At 38.5% G+C, this 22,881-nt stretch overlaps 1 protein-coding gene across 1 annotated transcript; it reads right to left on the reverse strand.

Moving 5' to 3' along the window:
- Positions 1–205: 205 nt before the first annotated feature.
- Positions 206–22,689, reverse strand: LOC131146751 (BAG family molecular chaperone regulator 7-like). Its single transcript, XM_058096523.1, has 3 exons — positions 21,657–22,689; positions 1,261–1,551; positions 206–732 (listed from the first exon to the last, which is right to left on the reverse strand). Exons 1-3 carry the CDS (start codon positions 22,503–22,505, stop codon positions 502–504), a joined length of 1,371 nt encoding a protein of 456 aa, XP_057952506.1. The 5' UTR covers positions 22,506–22,689; the 3' UTR covers positions 206–501.
- Between the last annotated feature and the right edge of the window lie 192 nt (positions 22,690–22,881).

The raw sequence follows: 22,881 nt of genomic DNA on the forward strand, positions 1-22,881 counted from the left end.
GTATATAAAAATATAATTTTTTTCTCATTTTTCTTTTCTTAATTTTGACTGGGGAAAAAGACCCATAATTTTTTTAAACCCTACAAATATAGGACTTCCATACTCTACAGTAGGACAATAGAAGGAAGCGAAAAACAGAATGACAGCAGAATGAATCGATTTCATGCCAACAAGGTGTCCAGTTACCCAACATAAGCAAAGCAAATTTAAACCAAAATGGGAATTTTTTCATAATAAATAACATACTCGGTTTAGATGGTACAGACAGCTCAGCACAACAAAGAACAGCACTCTCCAAACCTGGAAGGCAATTAGTGGATAAGTTCAACCACAGAAAATTTCTGTCGCCATGGCAGAAGTAAACCAACTTTACAAGTCTGTTGAATCTCCTCCATGTCCCATTCGAGAGGAGAAATGATTCAAACTACATCTTCCAAATTAACACAGCACAACAACATGGATGAAAACCTGAAACGGAGGTCATTAGCTGCATCACTGTCTTTACACGCATGCCTCAAAAGTCCTGGCAGCCTTCTCTTCTTCATCAATGATTTGGACAACCTTAGCCACACCAGCTGCAATATCCTTCTGAAAGGTGCCGTTAGGCATATCAAACATCCTTCGTTTCATAGACAGGGATTTCCCGAGAGGTTGGGGATCCACCACATCAAGCATTGCTTCCAGCTCATCCACCATTGACCTTTTTGCAGATCGCACCATCATATCAGCCCCCTGATCCAGTGCAAGGCATCAGCGGTTAAACCAAGCTGGACAACATAGATAATTCACAACAACTCTATTTTCAACTGTTATGAAGCTGTAGGAATGGATAATATGAAAAGCGGAAACTCAAATTTTGGAGTTCAAAACAGTAGAGAACCGGAATGGCTGATCAATCTTGGGACTGAAATTAAATCAGGAAATGCTCTGGAACATTTCCTTAATTTTCCCACTCAAAGGTGACCCAGTTATGGCAGCTATTGTAAGATTAACAGATTAACCAAGAATCATAGATCAGATCAAGCAATTTAAGTTGTTTGAGACGAGGAGTGAGATTAAGAATTCCCAAGCTCAAAAGATTTGAAGGCACATTAAGTGCAACTACCCCCCGACATTAAATAGCCCCATAGATGTACTTATAAACCAACCAAATAGTCATCATCAGAGTCGCAACAATTGGATTTCAAGTAGTAGCATTTTCATGGTGCTCGAAAAAAGTTAGCTTCGTCAAGTGTACTATTATGAGAGAAATAATATTACCTCAATAGCATCAACAGTGAGTAGCAGGACAATGATCTTTTCAGAAAACCTCTGGCGCTCCACTGCATCATGTGCTACACGACTGCGGTATGAGAAGTTGTTGAACAATGCCCTGATCTCCTTCAGCTTAGTCTTGGCAATTGCCAGCTCTCGAAGAGCACGAAGTGCTTGAGACCTACGAATTAGATAAGCTCTGAAGCTCACCTGGATCATTAATGCTGCATCCAGGGGCGAGAGCTCCTTCTTCTTACCCTTGCACTTCCTATCAGCTCCAACTCTCTTAGCAAATGCCTTGTTCCATGCCAATGCAGAAGACAAAATTCAGCGAAGTGAAAATGAAAATGTTGGTGCAGATATTCATGGTATCAGAAGCCATTAGATGAATGAATATGTATTATTTCAATAGTGCAAAACTACCTGTCAGGAATCATTGTTTAGCCAACCATCAAACTAGACCTTGTGGATCATATTGAATATTTAACGATACATTCCATTCCTTGCTAAAACACCGATCCTTGTTTCCAGAAGAAAAAGCAATGAGTTTATGTTTATGTTCTTAATTGGAATGATTACCCCTGGCCTAATTTTATTTTAAAAGGATATTAGTGCTGGCCATGGGAATGCCGTGGGAAAGTCTTTTCCCACGAGGGGATTATTGATTTTTTAATGAATCCTAACCACTCTCCATTCCATAATGGACAATGCCTATTGTGCCAGCTCAACCTTTCATCAGTGGAGACAGAATAGAACGTCCGTAATAAAGACGCTTACTGTCTACTCTTGACTCAATACACTTCCGCTACTTTTTGTTGACTATTTTTTACATTTACTTTCTGTATGTCACCAAAATTAAAAGAAAAAGAACAATTTATTTGGGTTAGGAGAAAGATATTATATTGCCATAACTTAGTTCATTAGCGGATCTAAATACAATGTCAAAGATTATATTGCCATAACTTAGTTCATAAGCGGATCTAAATACAATGTTAAAGTTTTCCTTAATATACATGGTGAGCAGGTCCTCAATTCACAATAGCATGCCCATCCGTATCGGGTTCATTTGACAAAGAAAAAGCACAACATAGCAAGTGAAGTTTGGTGTATCTGGAATTAAGGGTTTGAGAGATCATGCATACAAACTGCATTTCTTTCCTTCTTTGATCTGGAGTGAAGTTCTCCTCACTTGCAGGGGAAGGATTCTAAGCCAAACCAAAGAAATCATAGCATTGGTTTTGCATTCATTTATCTTTTTTCTCTCTGTATCTGCTTTACTGTGTGTTTATCTCATATCTTCAGGAATCTATTATACTCCTTGTAAACATATAAAAATGTAAATCATTCTGTGAACAAAAATAACTGTCTTTTAAAAATAAGATAAAACATTCCTAAGAAAAAGTTCAATAAAAACAATATAAATTACAATTACAACATTTGTTATATATAGGCTGAGATTTGAACTTGAAAAAAAAAAAAAAAAAACTTTACAAAGCTTTGATTTATACCAGTTAAGAATGACTTTGTTTCTGCTGCAGACTACTAAATTATTTTTAACAATTTAAAATTTTGACATTGTTTAGGGTGAAAGGAGTTATAAATCATGTCACTTACAATTCTCATTTTCAGTTAAATCATGGTTCTTAGAATGCAAAAATATAGAGTTAGCTAGAATCACAATTCTGAAACAAAAATGAACATGTTGTGAGAATCACAAATCTGACCAAAATGGCAGGAATGGAGGGGGGAAGTTGGTGAGAATTGGCAACGAAAAATTGTTTTTGCCCCCAATTTACAAAATAATCCAATTAATTATTGTAAAGAAACAATAAAATAGGAAAAGCAAGTCAATAACTTGTGCAAAAGAATTGTATAAAACTCAGTTATAATACATCCATTCTAATAAGTATTATTGGGATTCTAAATGGATTGAACTGAATTCAAAAGAAATGAGTCCTGCTAAAATATGATTCCAAGCACATTATTGGTGTTATTGATCTATGAACTTCAACAAATATAAAAGTATAATAACTTCTTATTACTGTCAAAATCAAAAGGTCAATTACACAAATAAAAGACATCGGTTTAGTTAAAAGAAATAAAACAAAAGCAACTGCTCAAATGTTAAATAAGACAGACATCCTAAATAAATAAGTCCCTTCACAACTTCTAAAACTCTTGCAAAAGTGTCTGATACGGTTTAGATGAACCTAACTTCCGCAGTATCAGAGTAAAATACCCAAAAGCATCCTCTAGACAAAAATCAAATTAGTCACTTGCAGCCACTTACATGAGAAAAGTGACTACTCATCATCTCCAATGCACTAAATCTTGCACATGTAATGCTTTTTTTCCCTTTTTTATTCAAGGACATGTATCAAACAAGAATAATAGGAAATGTCTGACAGTTGCACAACACAACATGCATTATGAAATAAATAAATAAATAAATAATCATAGAGCCCACCAAAACTGAGAGATTATTTGAACTTAAAGAAGGCTTTTTTTTTTTTCCCAAATTAAATGAAATTGTCACTGGAGGTGCATCAATATTACTGAAAACTGAAACCGAACCCATGTTTCATTTTGGTACGTTTTTCAGTTTCAGGCACTCATTTTTCAAAAAACAGTGACTTTTGATTTTACATGTAAACCAAGACAAAAATTCGAATTAATTTTACATTATTTTATTAATGTTTTTTTTATTTTAATGCAATACTTTATTTGTGTTTATTTAGCTTTTTAATGTTATTTTATAATCAAGCTTTTTTTTTTTTAAACATTAATTGTGTATACATGTGCACCACTCAATTAATTAAAGAAGTGAAGGAAAGCATTTAGAGGAGAGGGAGAGGTCATTTTGTGGCTGCTTGTTCAATGTGGGACAAGAGTTGTTAGGTCCCCCCCTTTGTCCTATATCGATTGTTAAAAAATATGTTTATTTTTATTTATTTATTGTGGCTTTTATCACAGCCATTGGATTGTCTCTAAATCCAACGGTTGTGTGGTGTCGTATATATATTTGTAAGTCATAGGAAAATATAGGGATTGCTTGTCATTTTGTGCAAGGAGAGCTAGAGGGGGTTCTCTCTAAGAAGAACTTTTCTTCAACGGGTTGAAGGTGAAGGGGTGTATAGGGGATCTAGGATCTGGGATCGGGGAGAAACTGATCGGATCTTGTACTGTCATCGTTTCATAGTGGATTTTTTCTCCAGGTGCACGCTCCGTGGACGTAAGCAACCTTGTCGAACCACGTAAAATCTCTCGTCTTCATTTTTCTGTGAATGTTCTTTGTGTGATTTATTTTGTTGATCAGAAGATTAAAATCGTTGCGCATCAACAAGTGGTATCAAAGCACGGTTTCGATTGGGTGCAGATTTGATAGATCATATCATATCAGATTTAAAAGTTTTTTTTTTTTTTTGTAACTGAAGTTTGTTCGCGGGAGTGCTCAAGAATTAGGGTGGTTCGTTCAAATCGGATTGAGGTACGCGAAGATTTAGATCAAGTGTTGGAAAATTATTTCGGAATTTTTCAATTGAAGGAGGATCATTTTTCAATTGAAGGTGTGGAAAAAAAAATTCAGAAGAAAAAAAATTTTCTGCAAATGAACATGATGAACAGTGCCAAAATTGGGTGACAAACCCAAATTCATAATCGGGTCGGGTCAGAGCGCAGGTTGAGGCACGGATCCTCTCCGTGGAGCGCTGAAGCAGGCACCGTTGCTAACGTCATCCTGACAAGTGCTGACGTTAGAGGAGAGAAAAAAAAAATTTAATGGCGAGTACTTTGACGGCCAAGTTCGAGGTGGAGCCCCTTAATGGGAAAAATAATTTAAGTTTGTGGCAAAGCACTGTAAAGGATGTGTTGGTCCAACAGAAACTGATTAAGGCACTGTATGGGAAAGACAAGAAGCCAAAGACCATGTGAGATGATCAGTGGGAGGAACTGGAAATGAATGCAGTAAGTACGATTCGCTTAAGTTTAGCTCCAAAAATTAAATACAATGTGTTGAATGAAACCTCACCAGCCGAGCTTTGGAAAAAATTGGAGAATATTTATATGTCCAAGTCCCTAGTTAATAAATTGTATTTGAAGAAACAGTTGTATCAGTTGAGGATGACTGAGGGCATAGAAGTCAGAGACCACCTCAATTATTTCAATAAGAAAATCATGCAGTTGCTCAGTATTGAGGTAAAAATTGAGGGGGAAGATAAGCACTGATTTTGTTGTATTCGCTTCCCAATTCACTTGATACTTTGAAAAGCACGCTACTGCTAGGTAAGGAGACTCTTACAATTGATGAGGTGACTACTGCCATTCTGGAGAGTGAGAATTTTTACAAACCAGGTCATCCAAGACATGGAGAAGGATTGGTGGCTAAAAGCGAGTCTAGCCAACAACAAGGCAGGAATTCTAACAGGGGTAATTGGAATCAAGGGAAATCTTGATCCAAATCCAGGGGTAAGAGAGGGAACTGGAGGAGTGGTTGTTTTTATTGTGAGAAAGAAGGGCATATGAGGAAAAGAGATTTAGAGGAAAAGAACAGAAAGAAGACTGAGCAGGCTACTGTAGTGTATAGTAGTTCATCAGTTTTTCATGGCGATTTTTTGGTTGTTACTACAGGTTCCAGTGACTTAGCTGATACCTGGACTTTGGATTCGGCGTGCTCATATCATATGTGTCCATACAGGGACTGGTTTGACTCCTATGAACCAATCTCTGGAGGGATAATGTTGATGGGTAATGATGCTTCCTGTGGTATTCTTGATATTGAAACGGTCAAAATCAGGATGTTTGATGGGATGATTAGAACCATCAAGGATGTGAGGCATGTTCCAAATCTGAAAAGGAAACTGATTTCCTTGAGCACTTTGGATAGTAATGGTTTCTCTTTTTTAGTTAGGGATGGTGTGCTGAAAGTGGCTAGAGGTTCACTGGTAGTAAAGAAGGGTCATCTGAGGAACAATTTGTACACTCTGTTGGGTAGCACAATGACAGGTGGAGCTGCAGCTAGTACTTCTTCAGATACAGATGATACTACTCTGTGACATATGAGGCTGGGTCACATGAGTGAGCGTGGTTTGCAGGAGCTACAAAGGCGAAACTTACTGGGAGATACTTGTTGTAAGCTTAAGTTATGTAAATACTGTTTGTTTGGTAAACAACGTAGGGTGAGTTTCATAACATGAAAGCATACGAGCAAAGAGGTGCTAGAGTACATTCATTCATATGTATGGGGTCCAATACAGGTACAGTATCACAATCGTGCTAGTTATTGTCTCATTTATTGATGACTTTTCCAAGAAAGTCTGGGTGTATTTTCTGAAGCACAAGAGTGAGGTATTCAATAAATTCAAGGAATGGAAAGCTTTGGTAGAGAAGCAAATAGGAAAACAGGTGAAGTTTCTGAGATCTGACAATGGACTGGAGTACAAAAACAGCCAGTTCATTGACTTCTATAAGCAAGAGGGGATCACTAGGCACTATACAGTTCCACATGGGCCACAGAACATTACTATAGAGGGCAAGGTGTATGAGGATTCAGGCTAATCTGCCTAAGTCATTCTAGGCAGATGCAGTGAGTATGGCATGCTACATGGTAAACAGATCTCCTTCTGCAGCTATTAACGCAAAGGTTCTTGAGGAGGTATGATCAAGTAAGCCAGTAGATTAATCTTTGTTGAGAATATTTGGTTGTCCATCATATGTGCATGTGCAGGAACAAGACAGATCAAAGTTAGACTCTAAGCCCAAACCATGCATATTACTTGATTTCCAAGGAGTAAAGGGGATACCGGTTGTGGGACCCTATAGCACGGAAGGTGGTCATTAGCAAGGATGTGATCTTTAATGAGGAAGCCATGTTGAAGCAAAATGAAGATAAGAAGGTGGAGTCTGATTCAGCGGGAGTACCTATTCAGGTGGAGCTGGACAGTATTCAGAATTCAGGTATGGGTAATACTCAGACTACTGTTGTTGATTCTGTTGCACAGGATACAGTGAGACAGGCTACAGTTCCTCAAGAAATTCCTCAAACAGGTGATAGACATGAGCCTATAGGGCTAGCCACCGGTAGAGAAAGAAAGAATGTTAAGCCTTCGGTCAGGTATGGGTTTGAGGACTTAAGTTGCATTTGCTCTGATTACTAGTAGCGGAGATCCTTCTGATTTTTAGGAAGCAGTTCAAAGTTTTGAACAAGATAGTTGGCTTGGAGCAATGGTTGAGGGAATCTCTTCATAAGAATGACACTTGGGTGTTGGTTCAGAAGCCCAAGGACAGGAAGCTGATTGGTTATAAGTGGGTTTTCAGAAAAAAAGAACCTACTTCAGAATAAGAAGAAATAAATTATAAGGCCAAGTTGGTAGCAAAAGGAAACAAACAGGAAAAAGGTATAGATTATAATGTAATCTTTTCACCTGTTGTTAAGCATGCTTCTATTAGATCCTTATTAGCATTGGTTGTCATGCATGATTTAGATCTGGAACAGACGGATGTAAAGACAGCTTTCCTTCATGGTGAGTTGGAGAAAGATATATTTATGGAGCAACCGGAGGGGTTTGTGGAACAAGGTAAAGAGCACCTGGTATGTAAGTTGAATAGGTTTCTTTATGGTTTAAAGCAATACCCTAGGCAATGGTATAAGAGGTTTGATTCTTATATGTTGAGGATTGGGTATGTTAGAAGCAGTTATGACAATTGTGTTTACTTCAGATTGCTTAACAGTGGTGTACATGTGATCCTTATGCTATATGTGGATGACATGTTGATTGCCTCTAACAGTACTGATGGGTTGAATGTGTTGAAAGCCAAGTTACAGGATGAGTTTCAGATAAAGGATCTTGGTGCACCTAAAAAGATCCTTGGCATGTTGATAAATCAGGAGGGACAGACAACAGAAGAAGTTGTGGTTGCCACAAGGTAAGTATATTAAGAAGGTGTTGGAAAGGTTTAACATGTATAAGGCTAAACCGGAAAGTACACCTCTAGCTGCTCATTTTCAGTTGTCTGCTAAACTGTGTCCTTCTACCGATGAAGATAAGTTGGATATGGCTAGTGTGCCTTATGCCAGTGCAGTAGGGAGTCCAATGTATGCTATGGTATGTAGTAGACCAGACTTGTCATATGCAGTTAGTTTGATAAGCAAATATATGGCTAATCCACGTAGAATGCATTGGAATGAAGTGAAATGGATTTTCAAATATTTGCGTGGCACTTCTGATTATGGTGTCCTATTTGAGAATACTGATGATTGTAATGTTTAGGGTTATGTGGACTCCAATTATGCAGGTGATTTGGATAAGAGGAGGTCTACTTCTGGCCTCATTTTTACCATGGCTGGTGGTTCCATTAGTTGGAAGGCTATGTTGCAACCTACTACAGCTTTGTCTACTACAGAAGCTGAATACACAGCTTTGGCAAAGGCAAGTAAGGAGGCTTTGTGGTTAACTGGACTGATTCAGGAAATTAGTGTTATGCAGGATATATTACATGTATTCTATGATAGTCAAAGTGCGATACACTTGGCAAGGAATCAGGTCTACCACTCTCACAAGAAGCATATTGACGTGCGGTACCGTGCAGTTAGAGGTTGGATTGAAAGTGGTAAGTTCCAATTATTGAAGATCCACACAAATGAAAATGCTGCAAATATGCTCACAAAGCCTATTACATTAGCTAAGTTCAAGCGTTGTCTGGACTTAGTTCACGTAGTCTCTTGTTGATTGTTGACAGAGCATCCCAGAGCGTGGGGATAGAATGTTGTGTTTGACTATGATTAAAAGCCAAGGTGGAGATCGTTAAAAAATATGTTTATTTTTATTTATTTATTGTGGCTTTTATCACAGTCGTTGAATCGTCTCTAAATCCAACGGTTGTGTGGTGTCATATACATATGTTTGTAAGTTATATATATGTTTGTAAGTCATAGGAAAATATAGGGATTGCTGGTCATTTTGTGCAAGGATAGCTAGAAGGGGGGTTCTCTCTAGGAAGAACTTTTCTCCAATGAGTTGAAGGTGAAGGGGTGTACGGGGGATCTAGGATCGGGGAGAGACTGATCAGATCTTGTACTGCCATCGTTTTATAGTGGATTTTTTCTCCAGGTGCATGCTTCGTGGACGTGGGCAACCTTGCCGAACCACGTAAAATCTCTCGTCTCCATTTTTCTGTGAATGTTCTTTGTGTGATTTATTTTGTTGATCAAAAGATTAAAATCGCTGCACGTCAACATCGATCAAAGGGCAAAGAAGGGGCTCCTTTGCCCCAATAAATTTCCAAGCCCCCTTAACTCGCTCTTCTCAAGTAACCCATCATGGAATGGGCCAAATGGGTCTAAACTTTAAGGCCCAAGATTAAAACATTGATTTTAGAGCTTTAAAGTAGCCTAGTTTTTTGTTAACCTAAGTTCACACCTTTAAAAACCATTAAGAAAATGAACTGTTAAACCAATTATATGATTTTATTAAAAAAAAATTTATCTTTGTTTTCAATTGTTTTGAACTTTCAAAAACTAATCAATTTGATTCAGTCTTTAAATTTGCCCAAAACTAAACACAACCAAATCAATCACAAGCCTACTTATAACTTGCATAAATCACACACGTGTAATGAGCTGACAATTGTCAGCATTTCTGTTTTTTTTTTTTAAAAAAAAATTGGTTATGACATTGCGCATGCATGTGGTTCACATTCACCTTGAATAATTTATTTGCAGAATTTATGCACAAAATGAGAGAATTTTCTTATGTTTTCTAAGATAATTTGTGCATTATTGTAATTTTCAAAAAATTCATTTTTTACACAAATTTTCATGAAAATAAATGTTTATTTTCCCATTATTTTCATAAGTTAATTAGTCCACTTTCGGCTTTCCATAATGACACTAGCATGGCTAATGTATGTCACATGCCAGGGTCATTATGCAAAATTTATGTACAAAACATGTGCAGGTTATTATGCTGGCATCAATCAACCATCACAACACCTTTGTTTTAGCTAAAATCCACACAAGTTTGGGATGCTACTATTTGATGCCATACAATAACATTTTTTATATCTTTATTGAAAAAAAAAAATATTGACTCCACAACTTCAACATGTGGTTCAAGACAATGTCACTTTTTTTTTGAAAAAAAAATTCTTAAAGAAAAAAAAATTAAAGTCATCACATGTCTGGAGCTCAATATCTTCAATACATGAATCTACCCAATTGCATAAATTGTTTCAAAATTCCACTACTTTAGAGTTCTAAATCCCATAAACCTACAAATAAATAACTAAAGTGAATAGGATTTGGACTAGACACACTACGATGGTTTTTCTTTTCTACTTTTTTATTTTTATACCTACAAAACTCCTTGGCTGAAATTGCCGTGCAAATAGGCTGAAGTGCCACACCTAAGTTTGTCCAGTACCTTGGGATGAAATGTAAATTCCTACCAATAAAATGTTCATTGTATAGGGATTTGATACTTCCAAAAGAAAATTATTATCACAAAACAAATAACAATGCAAGAAAAAAAAAGTGATAACAATGCATAAATTTTATTAATCCATAACAAGGATTAGACAAGGAAAGATTAATCCTAAATTTCACCGGATGTTTATTCCTTTTCTATTCCATATATGATGGAATAATATAAAATTATGCATAACTAACTTCGTTGTAAAGTTATATCCATATACATTATACAACTTATATACTATTCAGGTCGTATGACATTCTATGAACCAAACTTAACCTTAGTTTTGTCACATTAAACATTGATAGAGCTCCCTCAGCCAAAACCATTTTAGGTGGTCTTAAATTCCAACACAAATCCCATGAATGATGGTCTCAAACCACTCCTTTTCTAACTTTCAACACGTGAAATGAGACCCATTTTTTTGAACAAGATGCAATGATCAAAAAAAGTAAACCCTACATGTACACGTGTCAAGATAAGAATGGTTTAAGACCACCATTCATGGGGATGACAAGGCAATCTAAGACCACCTAAAAAGTTCTCACGTGTCACTCCTTGTCAAGAGAAACAAATGAAACCTACAAGAATGCAAGAGGATGTGATGATATCTTTGTAGAGGGAAGGGTTGGAGCCAGCTATTGCCTCCAAACTTGCTGCATGTTGTCTCATTCTAGTTGGTTGCCACTCAAATCAAGGAGTATATGCAACGTATGTTGAGAATTCCTCTTTGTGAGCTTGTCCCACATTGAAAAAAGTGAGTGGATGATGGGTGCTTATATATATGGTTGGGCCCAAGACCCAATACGCTTAAGCTCTTGGGTCAAGCTGGTGCTCACCCATGTGTATCGTAATCCTCTTTGAGCTGCATCAACCCTTCGGTTTGAGAAGAGTACTAGCGGAGTTGTACGAAAGAAGACAATTGAGTTATTGGACAAAGGATTTCAAACTAATATATAGAAGACTCCTTCCTAAGCATTCCAAAACAACTTCTAAGGGCCAACCATCAATCAAATGCTTTAAGGTTTTGGTCATGGAACTGCACAATGTCTGAACCTAGTCATGGCTTTTGCAGAAGAAGAAGAAGAAGATGACAATGATGGTGTTCAAGTGTTTGAAGCTAAAATAGAAATCCCAAGTGACTCAGATGATGATGGCAACATGAAAATCTATTTATGCTTTGACATATGGTATCTTCTCACAAGGTTGAAGAAAACGAAGATTGGGAACAGAACATATTTCAAACTTAGGTGACTTGTCAAAAGCCGCTTTGTGCTTTGGTTATTGATCCTGGTAGTTGTAAAAATAAGAAGTTGTGAAGGACTTAATTTGGAAGTTGAACCTCATCCCAATTCATACAAAACTACTTGGGTGAACAATACCAACGTAAGGGTCTGTGATTGCTTGCTTAGTTTCAAAACTGGTTTGGTTGTGGAGATAGTGCAGTGTGATATCCTTCCTCTCAAAATTTGCCATGTCCTTTTAGGTTATCCATGGTTATTTGATAGGAAGGTGAAGTTTACAACTTGCTCCTTTCTTATTAAGTGAGATGATCCTATTCGTGGTGGTGGACTCCTAGTTATTATTCCAAACTTGACAAAGTTGTTCTTTTCAAATGAAGGAATTGATGTAGGATGAGAAGCAAGTATTGGGATGGATCATTTCAACCCAATTTGGAGGCCTATGCCAAAGAAAAGGGTTAATATATTATTAGGACCTAAAACCCAAATGTGCTTAGTTCAGAAGTTGTTTATTATGTGTTTAGTTTGCTTGTAGTAGGACTATGTGTTTTGGGGGCTTGTTTGTATTATTTTGTAATTTAAGAATGTATTTGTAATTTCATGTAATGTTAGGTATATATATATATATATATATATGTAACTTCATGTGTTAGAGGCTTTCTTATAAATAATGTGTGAAAGCCATGTAGAAGTTGTTGATGAATTTGAATTGGAAATGAAAGTGTTTGTTTTGACAATTTGATTTTGTAAGACTAGATTGCGCATGAGTTTTTTTTTTTATAGTTAAATTAGGATTTTGGGGGCTTTGAAACACAAAAGTAGTTTGATTTTCAAAATATTCACAGATTTGAACTATTTTGCATCTCAAAGGGGTGGACTAACTAAATCCGCATCTTCAAGCTGTAAACGCACAACATTTTTTTGAAAAAATAAATTATTACAAAAAAATTATTGTCGTCCTAAATCTGCATCTTGAAAATGTGGGCTCAAAGTTCCGATAATTAAAGAAAAATGTTACATAGCATGAGAATGTTGGGATAACCAAGTCGGAAATCAAAGAATAAAACCACACACGCAGAACAAAGATCAACACCAAGATTTATGTAGTTTGGCCAATCCCAACCTATGTCGACCTGGGAGAGATAGCTACTATATTTCTTTGGGAAAAAATAAAGGAGGAGACAATTCTCACTCAAACTCTCTCAACTCTCACAACTCTCTCTGCCTACACTCCTGCAATTAAACTCACATCCCTCATTTTACCCTTCACTGGTGCGTCCTTTTACATTCACAACACACACACACACACATATATATATATATACATGAAGGAGAGAACAATCACTTGAGAAATTTGCCGAAAATCATGCTCGAAAGTCACTCCTAGATGTCTGCTCACCTTCCATGTTTTTTGCCTTAATTCTCGGGAAAGGTATGGACCCATCAATTCTCCCCCTCCATACCCATCAGAGGAGAATGCAAGCAACCATTCTTCAAATGGCATCCATCTTGACTATGTCTCTGCATAATTCCAACTTCTCACGAGTCACTACTTTTGTCAACATGTCTACAAGGTTCTTGTTTGAGTGGATCTTCACTAGCTTCAATAGTTGTTGCTCCATCACTTCGCATATCCAACGATAGTGAATGTCAATACGCTTCGTTCGAGAATGGTACATTAAATTTTTGCTCAAGTCGAGAGCACTCTGACTATCACAATGTACTTTATACTCTTTCTATGTGACACCTGATTTTTGGATAAACCGCTTCAGCCACAACATTTCTTTACAAGCTTCTGCTGCGGCAATGTACTCTACCTCTATTGTAGATAAAGCAACACACTTTTGCAACTTGGATTGTCACGAGACTGCTCCCCCTGCAAAAGTGAAAAGAAATCCTAAAGTAAATTTCCTACTTTCAAGATCACCTATCATATCGAAATCAGCATATCCTTCCAAGAATGGTTCGGCTCCCCTGAAACACAAGCACATCTTTGATGCATTCTTCAACTCCACGCATCTTTGTTGGCTATGGAGATGAAAAGTTTGAATACAAGCTATGGGATCTAGTAGCAAAGAAGCTGATAAGAAGTAGAGATGTCATTTTTGACGAAAAAACCATGCGTATGAAAACTTTGAAAAGTCCACAGAGTCTACTAGTTCCAATTCTAGTGCTCAGAATATCATTCTTGATCCTGCACCAGTATAGTTGCCCACAGACAACGAAGATTTGCAGGATGAAATTTCAAAATCAAAATAGGAAGCAAATACTGCACCAGTATAGTTGCCCACAGACAATGAAGATTTGCAAGATGAAATTCTGAAATCAAAACAAGAAGCATATGCCAAGGGTGTTGAGCAAGGGGGGCAACAATCCCCTCCGCCAGAAGCTATAGAACCAGAAGTAGTTCCACCAGTTGAAGAGCCTCAGCCAATACGATCACAGAAAGGTTGCACATTGATTCCGTCGAAGAGATATCCAGAGTCTGAACATATTCTCCTTACTAATGAGGGGGAGCCAGAGAGTTTTCAAGAAGCTCAAAATCATCCAAACAAAGGTGAACGGCTGCAGGCTATGCGGGAAGAGATGAGTTCTTTACAAAAGAACCGGACATATGAATTGGTAAGACTTCCTAAAGGAAAGAAAGCACTGAGAAACAAATGGGTGTACAAGTTGAAGAAAGATGGCAGTGGAAAGATCATCAAACATAAATCTCAGTTGGTCGTCAAAGGTTTTCAACAAAACAAAGGTATGATTACCAAACTAAAGCAAGAAATGTCCAAATCCTTTGACATGAAGGACCTAGGCCCAACTCAAGAGATATTGGACATAAAAATTGTTCGTGATAGGAAAGCAAAGAAATTGTGGTTGTCACAGGAAAATTATGCTGAACACGTGCTTGAAAAGTTCAACATGAAGAATGCAAGGCCAGCCACTACTCCATTGGCAAATCACTTCAAGTTGAGTAAAAGATTGTGTCCCTCTTCGAGGAAAGAAGTGGAAGAAATGGAAACAATTCCATACTCGTCAGCAGTTGATAGTCTTATATATGCAATGGTTTGTACAAGACCAGATATTGCCTACGCGGTAGGTGTTGTGAGCAGGTTTCTTTCAAATCCAGCCAAAGACCATTGGGAAGCAATTAAGTAGATTTGTAGGTACTTGAAGAATACATCAAAGATGTGCTTGTGTTTCATGGGAGCTAAACCAGTCTTGGAAGGATATACTGATTCCAATATGGCAGGTGATCTTAATAGTAGGAAATCTACATTAGGATTTCTTTTCACTTTTGCAGGGGGAGAAGTCTCATGGCAATCCAAGTTGCAAAAGTGTGTTGCTTTATCTACAACAGAGGCAGAGTACATTGCTGCAGTAGAAGTTGGTAAAGAAATGTTGTGGCGGAAGCGGTTTATCCAAGAACTAGGTGTCACACAAAAAGAGTATCAAGTACATTGTGATAGCCAGAGGGCTCTGGACCATTGTAGTCAGAGGCGTAAGGCTAGCCGAGGCGTGAGGAGAAGGCATGCGCCTCACGAATTATTAAAATGCTGTAAAATGCCTATTTGGGATAATTAATATATGAACATATGAATTCATAGCAATATTAGAATTTAAAATGCCAAAACATTCAATAGAAAAATTGAATATTTAATGAAATTGCCAAGGCCAAAAGCATCAACAATTCAACATAGTTCAACATCAAAATAAAAGAGTACAATAAAAGATTTCAAAGTATTATGTATTAAACTATTATGTATTATGTATTAGTTACAAAATAGTAGCTAAATTCAGTAAAAGAAAAAGTATTATGGATTAGTTATAAACTTGCATTAGATTACATATTTAATTACATAAAATATTATAAGAACTACGAAGTAGCTGGCAATAGATACATATAATATTATAAGAAGAAGCAACACGCAGCTGAAAGAAGAAGAAGAAGAAGTAGAAGCAGCAGCAAGCAGCAGGCAGCAGAAAGAAGAAGAAGAAGAAGCAGGCAGAAGGAAGCACGCAGCAAAAAGAAGAAGAAAAAGAAGAAGACAACGGCTTACGAAGGTCCGAAGGTTTGAAGGCTCAAAGACAAGCTCACTGCTGGTTCGAAATGTCGAAGACGAACTCACGTTGCTGGTTTGAAGGCTCACAGACGAACTTGCGAAGTCTCCAACTACTTCGAAATGTGGAAGAGACACTCGCAAAGGGTCGTGCTGGTTCCAAATGTTGAAGACGAACTCACCCTGCTGGTTCAAAGGCTCAAAGACAAGCTCGCCAAGGTTCCTGCTAGTTCAAAGGCTCAAAGACGACTCACGCTGCTGGTTCGAAGGCTCGCAAAGGCTTTAGTTGGTTCGAAATGTGCAACAGTGCAAGACGAACTCACGAAGGGTCGTGGGGCTTCGAAGGGTCGAAGAGGGCTAGGGCTCTGTTGGTTCGAATCGAATGAGGGCTAGGGCTTTGTTGCAAAGGGCCTTTGCCTATTTCTTTATTTAACAGGCTCAAAAATTTTAAGGCGCGCCTCAAGTCGCCTAACACCCCAATGCGCCCCATCTCGCCTCTTACAAGTCGCCTCGTCTTACATGGGATGAGGCGCTAGCCTCCTCGCCTATCTGCTAGGGGCGCCTAAGCCGCGCTTTTGATAACTATGCTCTGGACTTAAGCAAGAATTCAATATACCATTCCCGAACAAAGCGTATTAACATTCACTATCATTGGATACGCAAAGTGATGGAACAACAGCTATTGAAGCTAGTGAAGATCTACACAAACAAAACCTTGCAGACATGTTGACAAAAGTAATGACTCGTGAGAAGTTTAAGCTATGCAGAGACATAGCCAAGATGGATACCAATTGAAGAATGGTTGCATGGATTCTTGCATGGAAGGTGAGCAAACATCCTAGCCTTCCTCCATCTCCTACAAATTTTTCTCCACTAAATCAGGAGTGACTTTTGGGCATGATTTTCCGCAAATTTCTCAAGTGATTGTTCCCTCCATGTATATATATGTATGTGTTATGAATGTAAAAAGATGCACCAGTGAAGAATGAAATGAGGGATGTGAGTTTAATTGCAAGAGTGTAGGCAGAGAGAGCTGTGAGAGTTAAGAGAGTTTGAGTGAGAATTGTCTCCTCCTCTTCTGTTTTTTCCCAACGAAATATAGTAGTTATCTCTCTCCCGTGGACGTATGCTGGGATTGGCCGAACCACGTATATCTTGGTGTTTGGTGTTGATTTTTGTTCTCTGTGTGAGATTTTATTCTTTGATTTCTGACCAGATTATCCCAACAAGCGGTATCAAAGCATTGTTGGGGGTTTCCGACAAGTTTTTCCGAGTTGTTCAAAACTTCAATTCGGTCATACCACCGTGTAGTTCGTGTCGAGACGGTCACAATGGTGAAAATGGCGTCAAAAACAGACTCCAAACAAAGCCACACGGGCCGCCGCAACATCCCAATTTCTTACCCTATTTTTGCACATTAAACGTGCTACAAATTTTATTTACTGAAAATTGAAGAAGGCTACCACGTCATCGTGCCACATCAGTCGTGGGTCCCCCTTGCCACATCATCGCGGGTCCCACTACCACATCATCAATTCCACATCGATAGTGGATCCAACCTTGCCACATCAGTAGTGGATCCCACTTTGCCACGTCATCAGTGCAACGTCAGCATAGACGACATCATAACGGCAAGAGAATATTCCATTAGTGAAGTAATATTCCGTGACCAAGTCAACTCACTCCAAAACAGATTTTTGGGATGAGTGAGCCCATTTCAGGCTTGTGTTTTACCAGGTCAGACTTGTTCCTAAGGGTTTTAGGCCGTTCCGGACACAACTTTTGTGTGATTTCGCTCCGATAACATCATCTGAGCAAGTAGGAACCAAAAGCTCAAGTCCATTCCATGGAGGATTCAGGATCTGGAATCATGGTCAAAGTGACGACATCAAATTATACTCTATGGAGACCGAGGATGGAGGATTTCTTGAATTGCAAGGATCTGGTAGATCCACTGGAAGATGAAGGTAAGAGACCTGAGTCAATTTCTAAACAAAATTGAGATTAAATGAATGAGAAAACTGTTGGTTGTATTAGACAATGGATAGATCACGGTGTATTCCATTATGTTACCCAGGAAATCGAAGCCTATGCCCTCTGGAAAAAGTTGGAGGACATGTATCAAGCCAAGACGACTAAAATAAAGTCCTCCTTATGAGACGACTAACAAGCATGAAGCTAAAAAGTGGAACCTACGTAGCCGAGCACACCAGTGAGTTTCAAAACTTGGTGAACCAGCTCCTCAACGTAGAGTTGAAGCTTGATGATGAAGTTCAAGCCATATTACTACTCAGTTCTCTGCCATACAGTTGGGAGACACTGGTAGTATCCCTAGGAAATTCAGCTCTTGAAGGCAAACTTACCATGTCATTGGTCAAGGATGCTTTACTCGGCGAAAAAGCCAGAAAAAAGGATGCAGGCATGGATCAGGCGCATGCCCTTGTCACCAAAAACAAAGGAAGACCTCAAGCAAATGCGAGAGGTAGGAGTAGAGGCAGGAGCAGAGGCAAAAGTAGAGGATGGTCTTAGACACGTGACGGCAAAAATCAATAAGGTAAATATACTTGTTATTATTGTGGCATTGCAGGATATTTTAAGAGGAATTGCCACAAATTTCAAAGAGATCAAGGTCAAAGCAGCAGCCGACCGAAGAAGGAAGGGGGTGAAACTCTGGTCATCCATACGGGGGACATATCACTTCTCTCAACTTATGAAAAGACGTGTCTTCACGTAGCAAGTCAAGATACTGAGTAGGTGATAGACACAGCAGCTTCATATCACGCCACTAACAGTAATTTTTCACTTCATACAAAACAGGAGACTTTGGTACTATAAGGATGGGAAATACCAGTTTTTCGAAGATCGTGGGTATTGGCGATATTTAAATCAAGACGAACGTTGGCTGCACGATGATTCTAAAGGATGTTCAGCACGTCCCTGACCTTCAACTCAATCTCATTTCTAGAGCAGCCCTCGATCGACGGGGCTACAACAACCATTTCGGAAATGGCAATTGGAAGCTAGAATAAGGAGTCATGGTTGTCGCCCGAGGACACATTTGCAGTACCCTGTGCAAGGCCCATGTGAAAGTAATGACAGACAGCCTCAATGCAACAGTTTTCTTATTCATTTTATCTCAATTTTGTTTAAATTGACTCGGGTCTTTTACCTTCATCTTTCAATGGATATGTTAAATCTTTGCAATTCAAGAAATCCTCCATCCTCGGTCTCCATAGCGTATAATTTGATGTCAATTTGACCCTAGCTCCAGATCCTGAATCCTCAATGGAATGGACTTGAGCTTTTGGTTCCTACTTGCACAGACGATATTATTGGAGCGAAATCACACAAAATCGACTGCACGGTTGTGTCCGGAATGGCCCAAAACCTTCAAAACAAGTCTGACCCAATCAAAAATAGGCCTGAAATGAGCTAACTCTGCCCAAAAACTCGTTTTGGAGTGAGTTGACTCAATAGCAGAATATTACCTCATTGACGGAATATTCTCTAACCATTATGTCGCTATCTATGTTGTGTGGCGCTGATGATGTGGAAAAGTGAGACCCGCTACTGATGTGGCAAGGTGCGGCTTGCTGCTGATGTGGCACTGATGATGTGGCAGTCAGATCCGCGGTGATGTGGCAAGGAGACCCACAGCTGATGTGTCACGATGATGTGGCAGCCTTCTTCAACCTTCAACAAATAAAATTTGGAGCATGTTCAATCCACAAAAACAGGGGAAGAAATTGGGATGTTGCAGCGGCCCTTGTGGCTTTGTTCAAAGTCAGTTTTTGACGTCGTTTTCACCGTTGTGACCGTCTCAACACGAACTACACAATGGTATGACCGAATTGAGGTTTTGAACAACTCGGAAAAACTTGTCGAAAACCCCCAACAATGCTCTGATACCACTTGTTGGGATAACCGGGTCAGAAATCAAAGAATAAAACCACACACATAAAACAAAGATCAACACCAAGATATACGTGGTTCGACCAATCCCCATAGAGGAGAGATAGCTACTACATTTCTTTGAGAAAAAACAGTTGAGGAGGAGACAATTCTCACTCAAACTCTCTCATAGAAAACTATAACCCATGGCTCATACATTCAACCAACAGATTTAGCTTTAAAAAATGTTACGATGGTTTGAGAGTCTAATGTGATGGCAACTATCAGCAATCCTGCTTTTCTCTTTTCGTTTTTCGATAGAAACGACACATGCAAGTGGTTCACGTGCAGCTTGCATAATTTTTTCACAATTTTTTTTTTATATTAAGTTTGCATGAAATGAGATAATTAATTTTATTTTTTTTGCTAAGATAATTTGTACATCATTGAAATATTTTAATAAATTCTATTTTTTTACATTATTTTGAATTTCCATAAATTCTTATTTTTCTTACATAAATTTTGCATGAAATAAGGATTTTTTTTCATTAAGATAATTTATTTGTCATTTTGAACAAACCATGGATTTTTTTCATAAATTTTGCATGAAAAAAATGATTTAATTTCATTATTTTTTTTTGCTAAAATAGCAATGCGGATTATTTTTTATAGAATCTTTGTTAGACATTTTCATAAAATTAGATAAAAAATCACATAATACGAATGACAATTGCATAGGGATTTGATACTTACAAAAGAAAATTATCATCTAAAAACAAAATAACAATGCAAATTTTTTTTCCATGATCAAGAAATGACTAATCCTAAATTTCCTCATTGAAATGTACGTCCATTCCCATCCCATTCCATATTTGATGGAATAACACAAAATTTTGCATAAGTATCACTATTGTAAAGTATCATATCCATGTACAATTTATATTCTCTCTATGTCCTACTACATTCTATGAACCAAACTTACCCTTCATTTTTTTGCACAAAATATTGACTAAGCTAAGCTCCTTGGGGCAAAAAAAATTTAGATTGTCATACAGCATTATGTCAACCCTATGAGTGATGGTCTCAAACCACTTTTATTTCAACACGTGACTAAGACCCTCTTTTCGAAAGATTGAGAAAAGCAAACCTATACACGTATCAAAATAAGAGTGGTTCAAGACCACTACTCATAAGATTGCCATGATGATCTACGAATACTCAAAACTCTCTCACCTAATCCCTCCTTAGCAAGTGAAACAAATGCAACCTATAAGCACCGATGAGTTTACTAATAAACTCCCCTAAGTGAACAGGACATTACATTAGCAATTTTACAAGCAGCAAAAGGTACACTTTCACTAATGAAAAATACGTAAAGAAAACGATTCCTCCACGTAAGATTTAGAAGCCACAAAATTGAGACCCACATTTAACAACACCTTGTCCAGTTCCATGTGCTAATGTGGCTTCCTCCAACCATTGTGGGTTCCAAATCTTACGTGTAGGAACCGTTCTTTTTAAGTATTTCTCTTGCCCAGCCAAAATTGACCTAGTTGCAATTCCGGGTATTTGAATAGAACGTTTGGCTCTCACAAGACAGCATTGGACGCTAGATCGCTCAAAAACAAAATACAAATGAGATAAAAGCAAGCAACGGTATAAGATCCTGGAACAAAGAGACCCAAATCATACAGCCGCACGGGATTAAACATTTCAGTTAACAGTAATAAAGGGTAAAAACGACATTTACTAACCTCCCTTAAGACGACAGCCCCGTGATGAACAGGTTCTTCAATCTCCACCACATGCGTGTCATGCTCTTCCCTCTTTTTCCCCTTCTTGTCCTTCTTCTCCTTCTTTCCCGATCCGCTGCACTCATATGCACCATCCTTCGATGCCTTGAACGTGTACGTCCGACGTATCGGAATCCCCCCGTCCTCACCTTTGATCTCGGCCGTCCATTTATAGTTCTTCACGAGCCCACCGTCCTGTTCCACCTTCACAGTCTGTTTCTTCTGATTCTTCCCTCCCTTGATCTCCCTTGTCTGCTTATAGTTCTTTAGTAGCCGACGACCGTACTCCTCCTCCTCGTCCTTCTCCTCCTCCTCCACCTCCACCACCGGTTTCTTCCTCTGATTCTTCCCTCCTTTGATCTCCGCCGTCCATTTGTACTTCCGATCGAACCCGTGCTTCTCCGGGCTCTTGATCTCCGCCTCCCACGTGTACTTCCGGTCCTCGCTGCCGGTCCAAGCGCCGACCAGGCGATCGAAGCTAAGTTCGAGCGCGGAGACTCGGTCGGAGAGGTTTCGCAGGTAGAAATCGGTCCCGAGTCTTCCGAGTCGCTGCTCAAGCCTCCTGTAGGAAGAGCAAAACGGCGACGTTCTCTCGATCTGAATCAGATCTGTCACTGTGTCCAAGACGTCGAATGGAGTTGGGTTAAGGGAGGGCCAATGGTCCAAGAGATCGAGAGCTAAGCAGTGATCTTCGGGTTCCTCGACGAAGAGAGATGGGAGAGGTAGGGTTTTGGGGGCGAAAATGGAGGATTCTCTGACGAAGAAAGATGGATATGGCTCAATGAGCTCGATTCTTCTGAGTCCACTCATGGCTACTTGATTCGGTGACTGTAGCAGAGAGTGGTGTATTCGGAGAGAGACAGGACCGGTTTGGGAGGGGCGCTGGGAGTTTAAGAGCTAATTCGTTGAGGTCCGATAGCGGGTAGATTGGTCAAAAAGGTTGCTGACAGTGACGAGGGCAAAATTGGAAAATCGTTTGGTGAAAACAGCTGGCTGGGTTTGGTAGAACAGACAGTGGATCGCCGCGTAATGGAATCATTAAATGCCAAGTTTTCTTTTCTTTTTTTATTTATGAAATTTAATAATAGAGTTTTTAAATTTTTACAAATCTTTGGGGATTTAAAAATATAATTTTTTTTTTGAGATTTGTTAAAAAATATATATAATTTTTAAATATATTTTATAA

The sequence above is a fragment of the Malania oleifera genome, chromosome 13 (genome assembly GCF_029873635.1).
Source record: "Malania oleifera isolate guangnan ecotype guangnan chromosome 13, ASM2987363v1, whole genome shotgun sequence".
Lineage (NCBI taxonomy): Eukaryota > Viridiplantae > Streptophyta > Magnoliopsida > Santalales > Ximeniaceae > Malania > Malania oleifera.

Coding starts and splice junctions, on each gene's coding strand:
- LOC131146751 (XM_058096523.1), bottom strand. CDS start 22,505: ATGAGTGGACTCAGAAGAATCGAGCTCATTGAGCCATATCCATCTTTC. Junction 1,552..21,656: donor GGGCTGTCGTCTTAAGGGAG/GTTAGTAAATGT, acceptor GCATGGAACAAG/GCATTTGCTAAGAGAGTTGG. Junction 733..1,260: donor TCACTGTTGATGCTATTGAG/GTAATATTATTT, acceptor GCACTGGATCAG/GGGGCTGATATGATGGTGCG.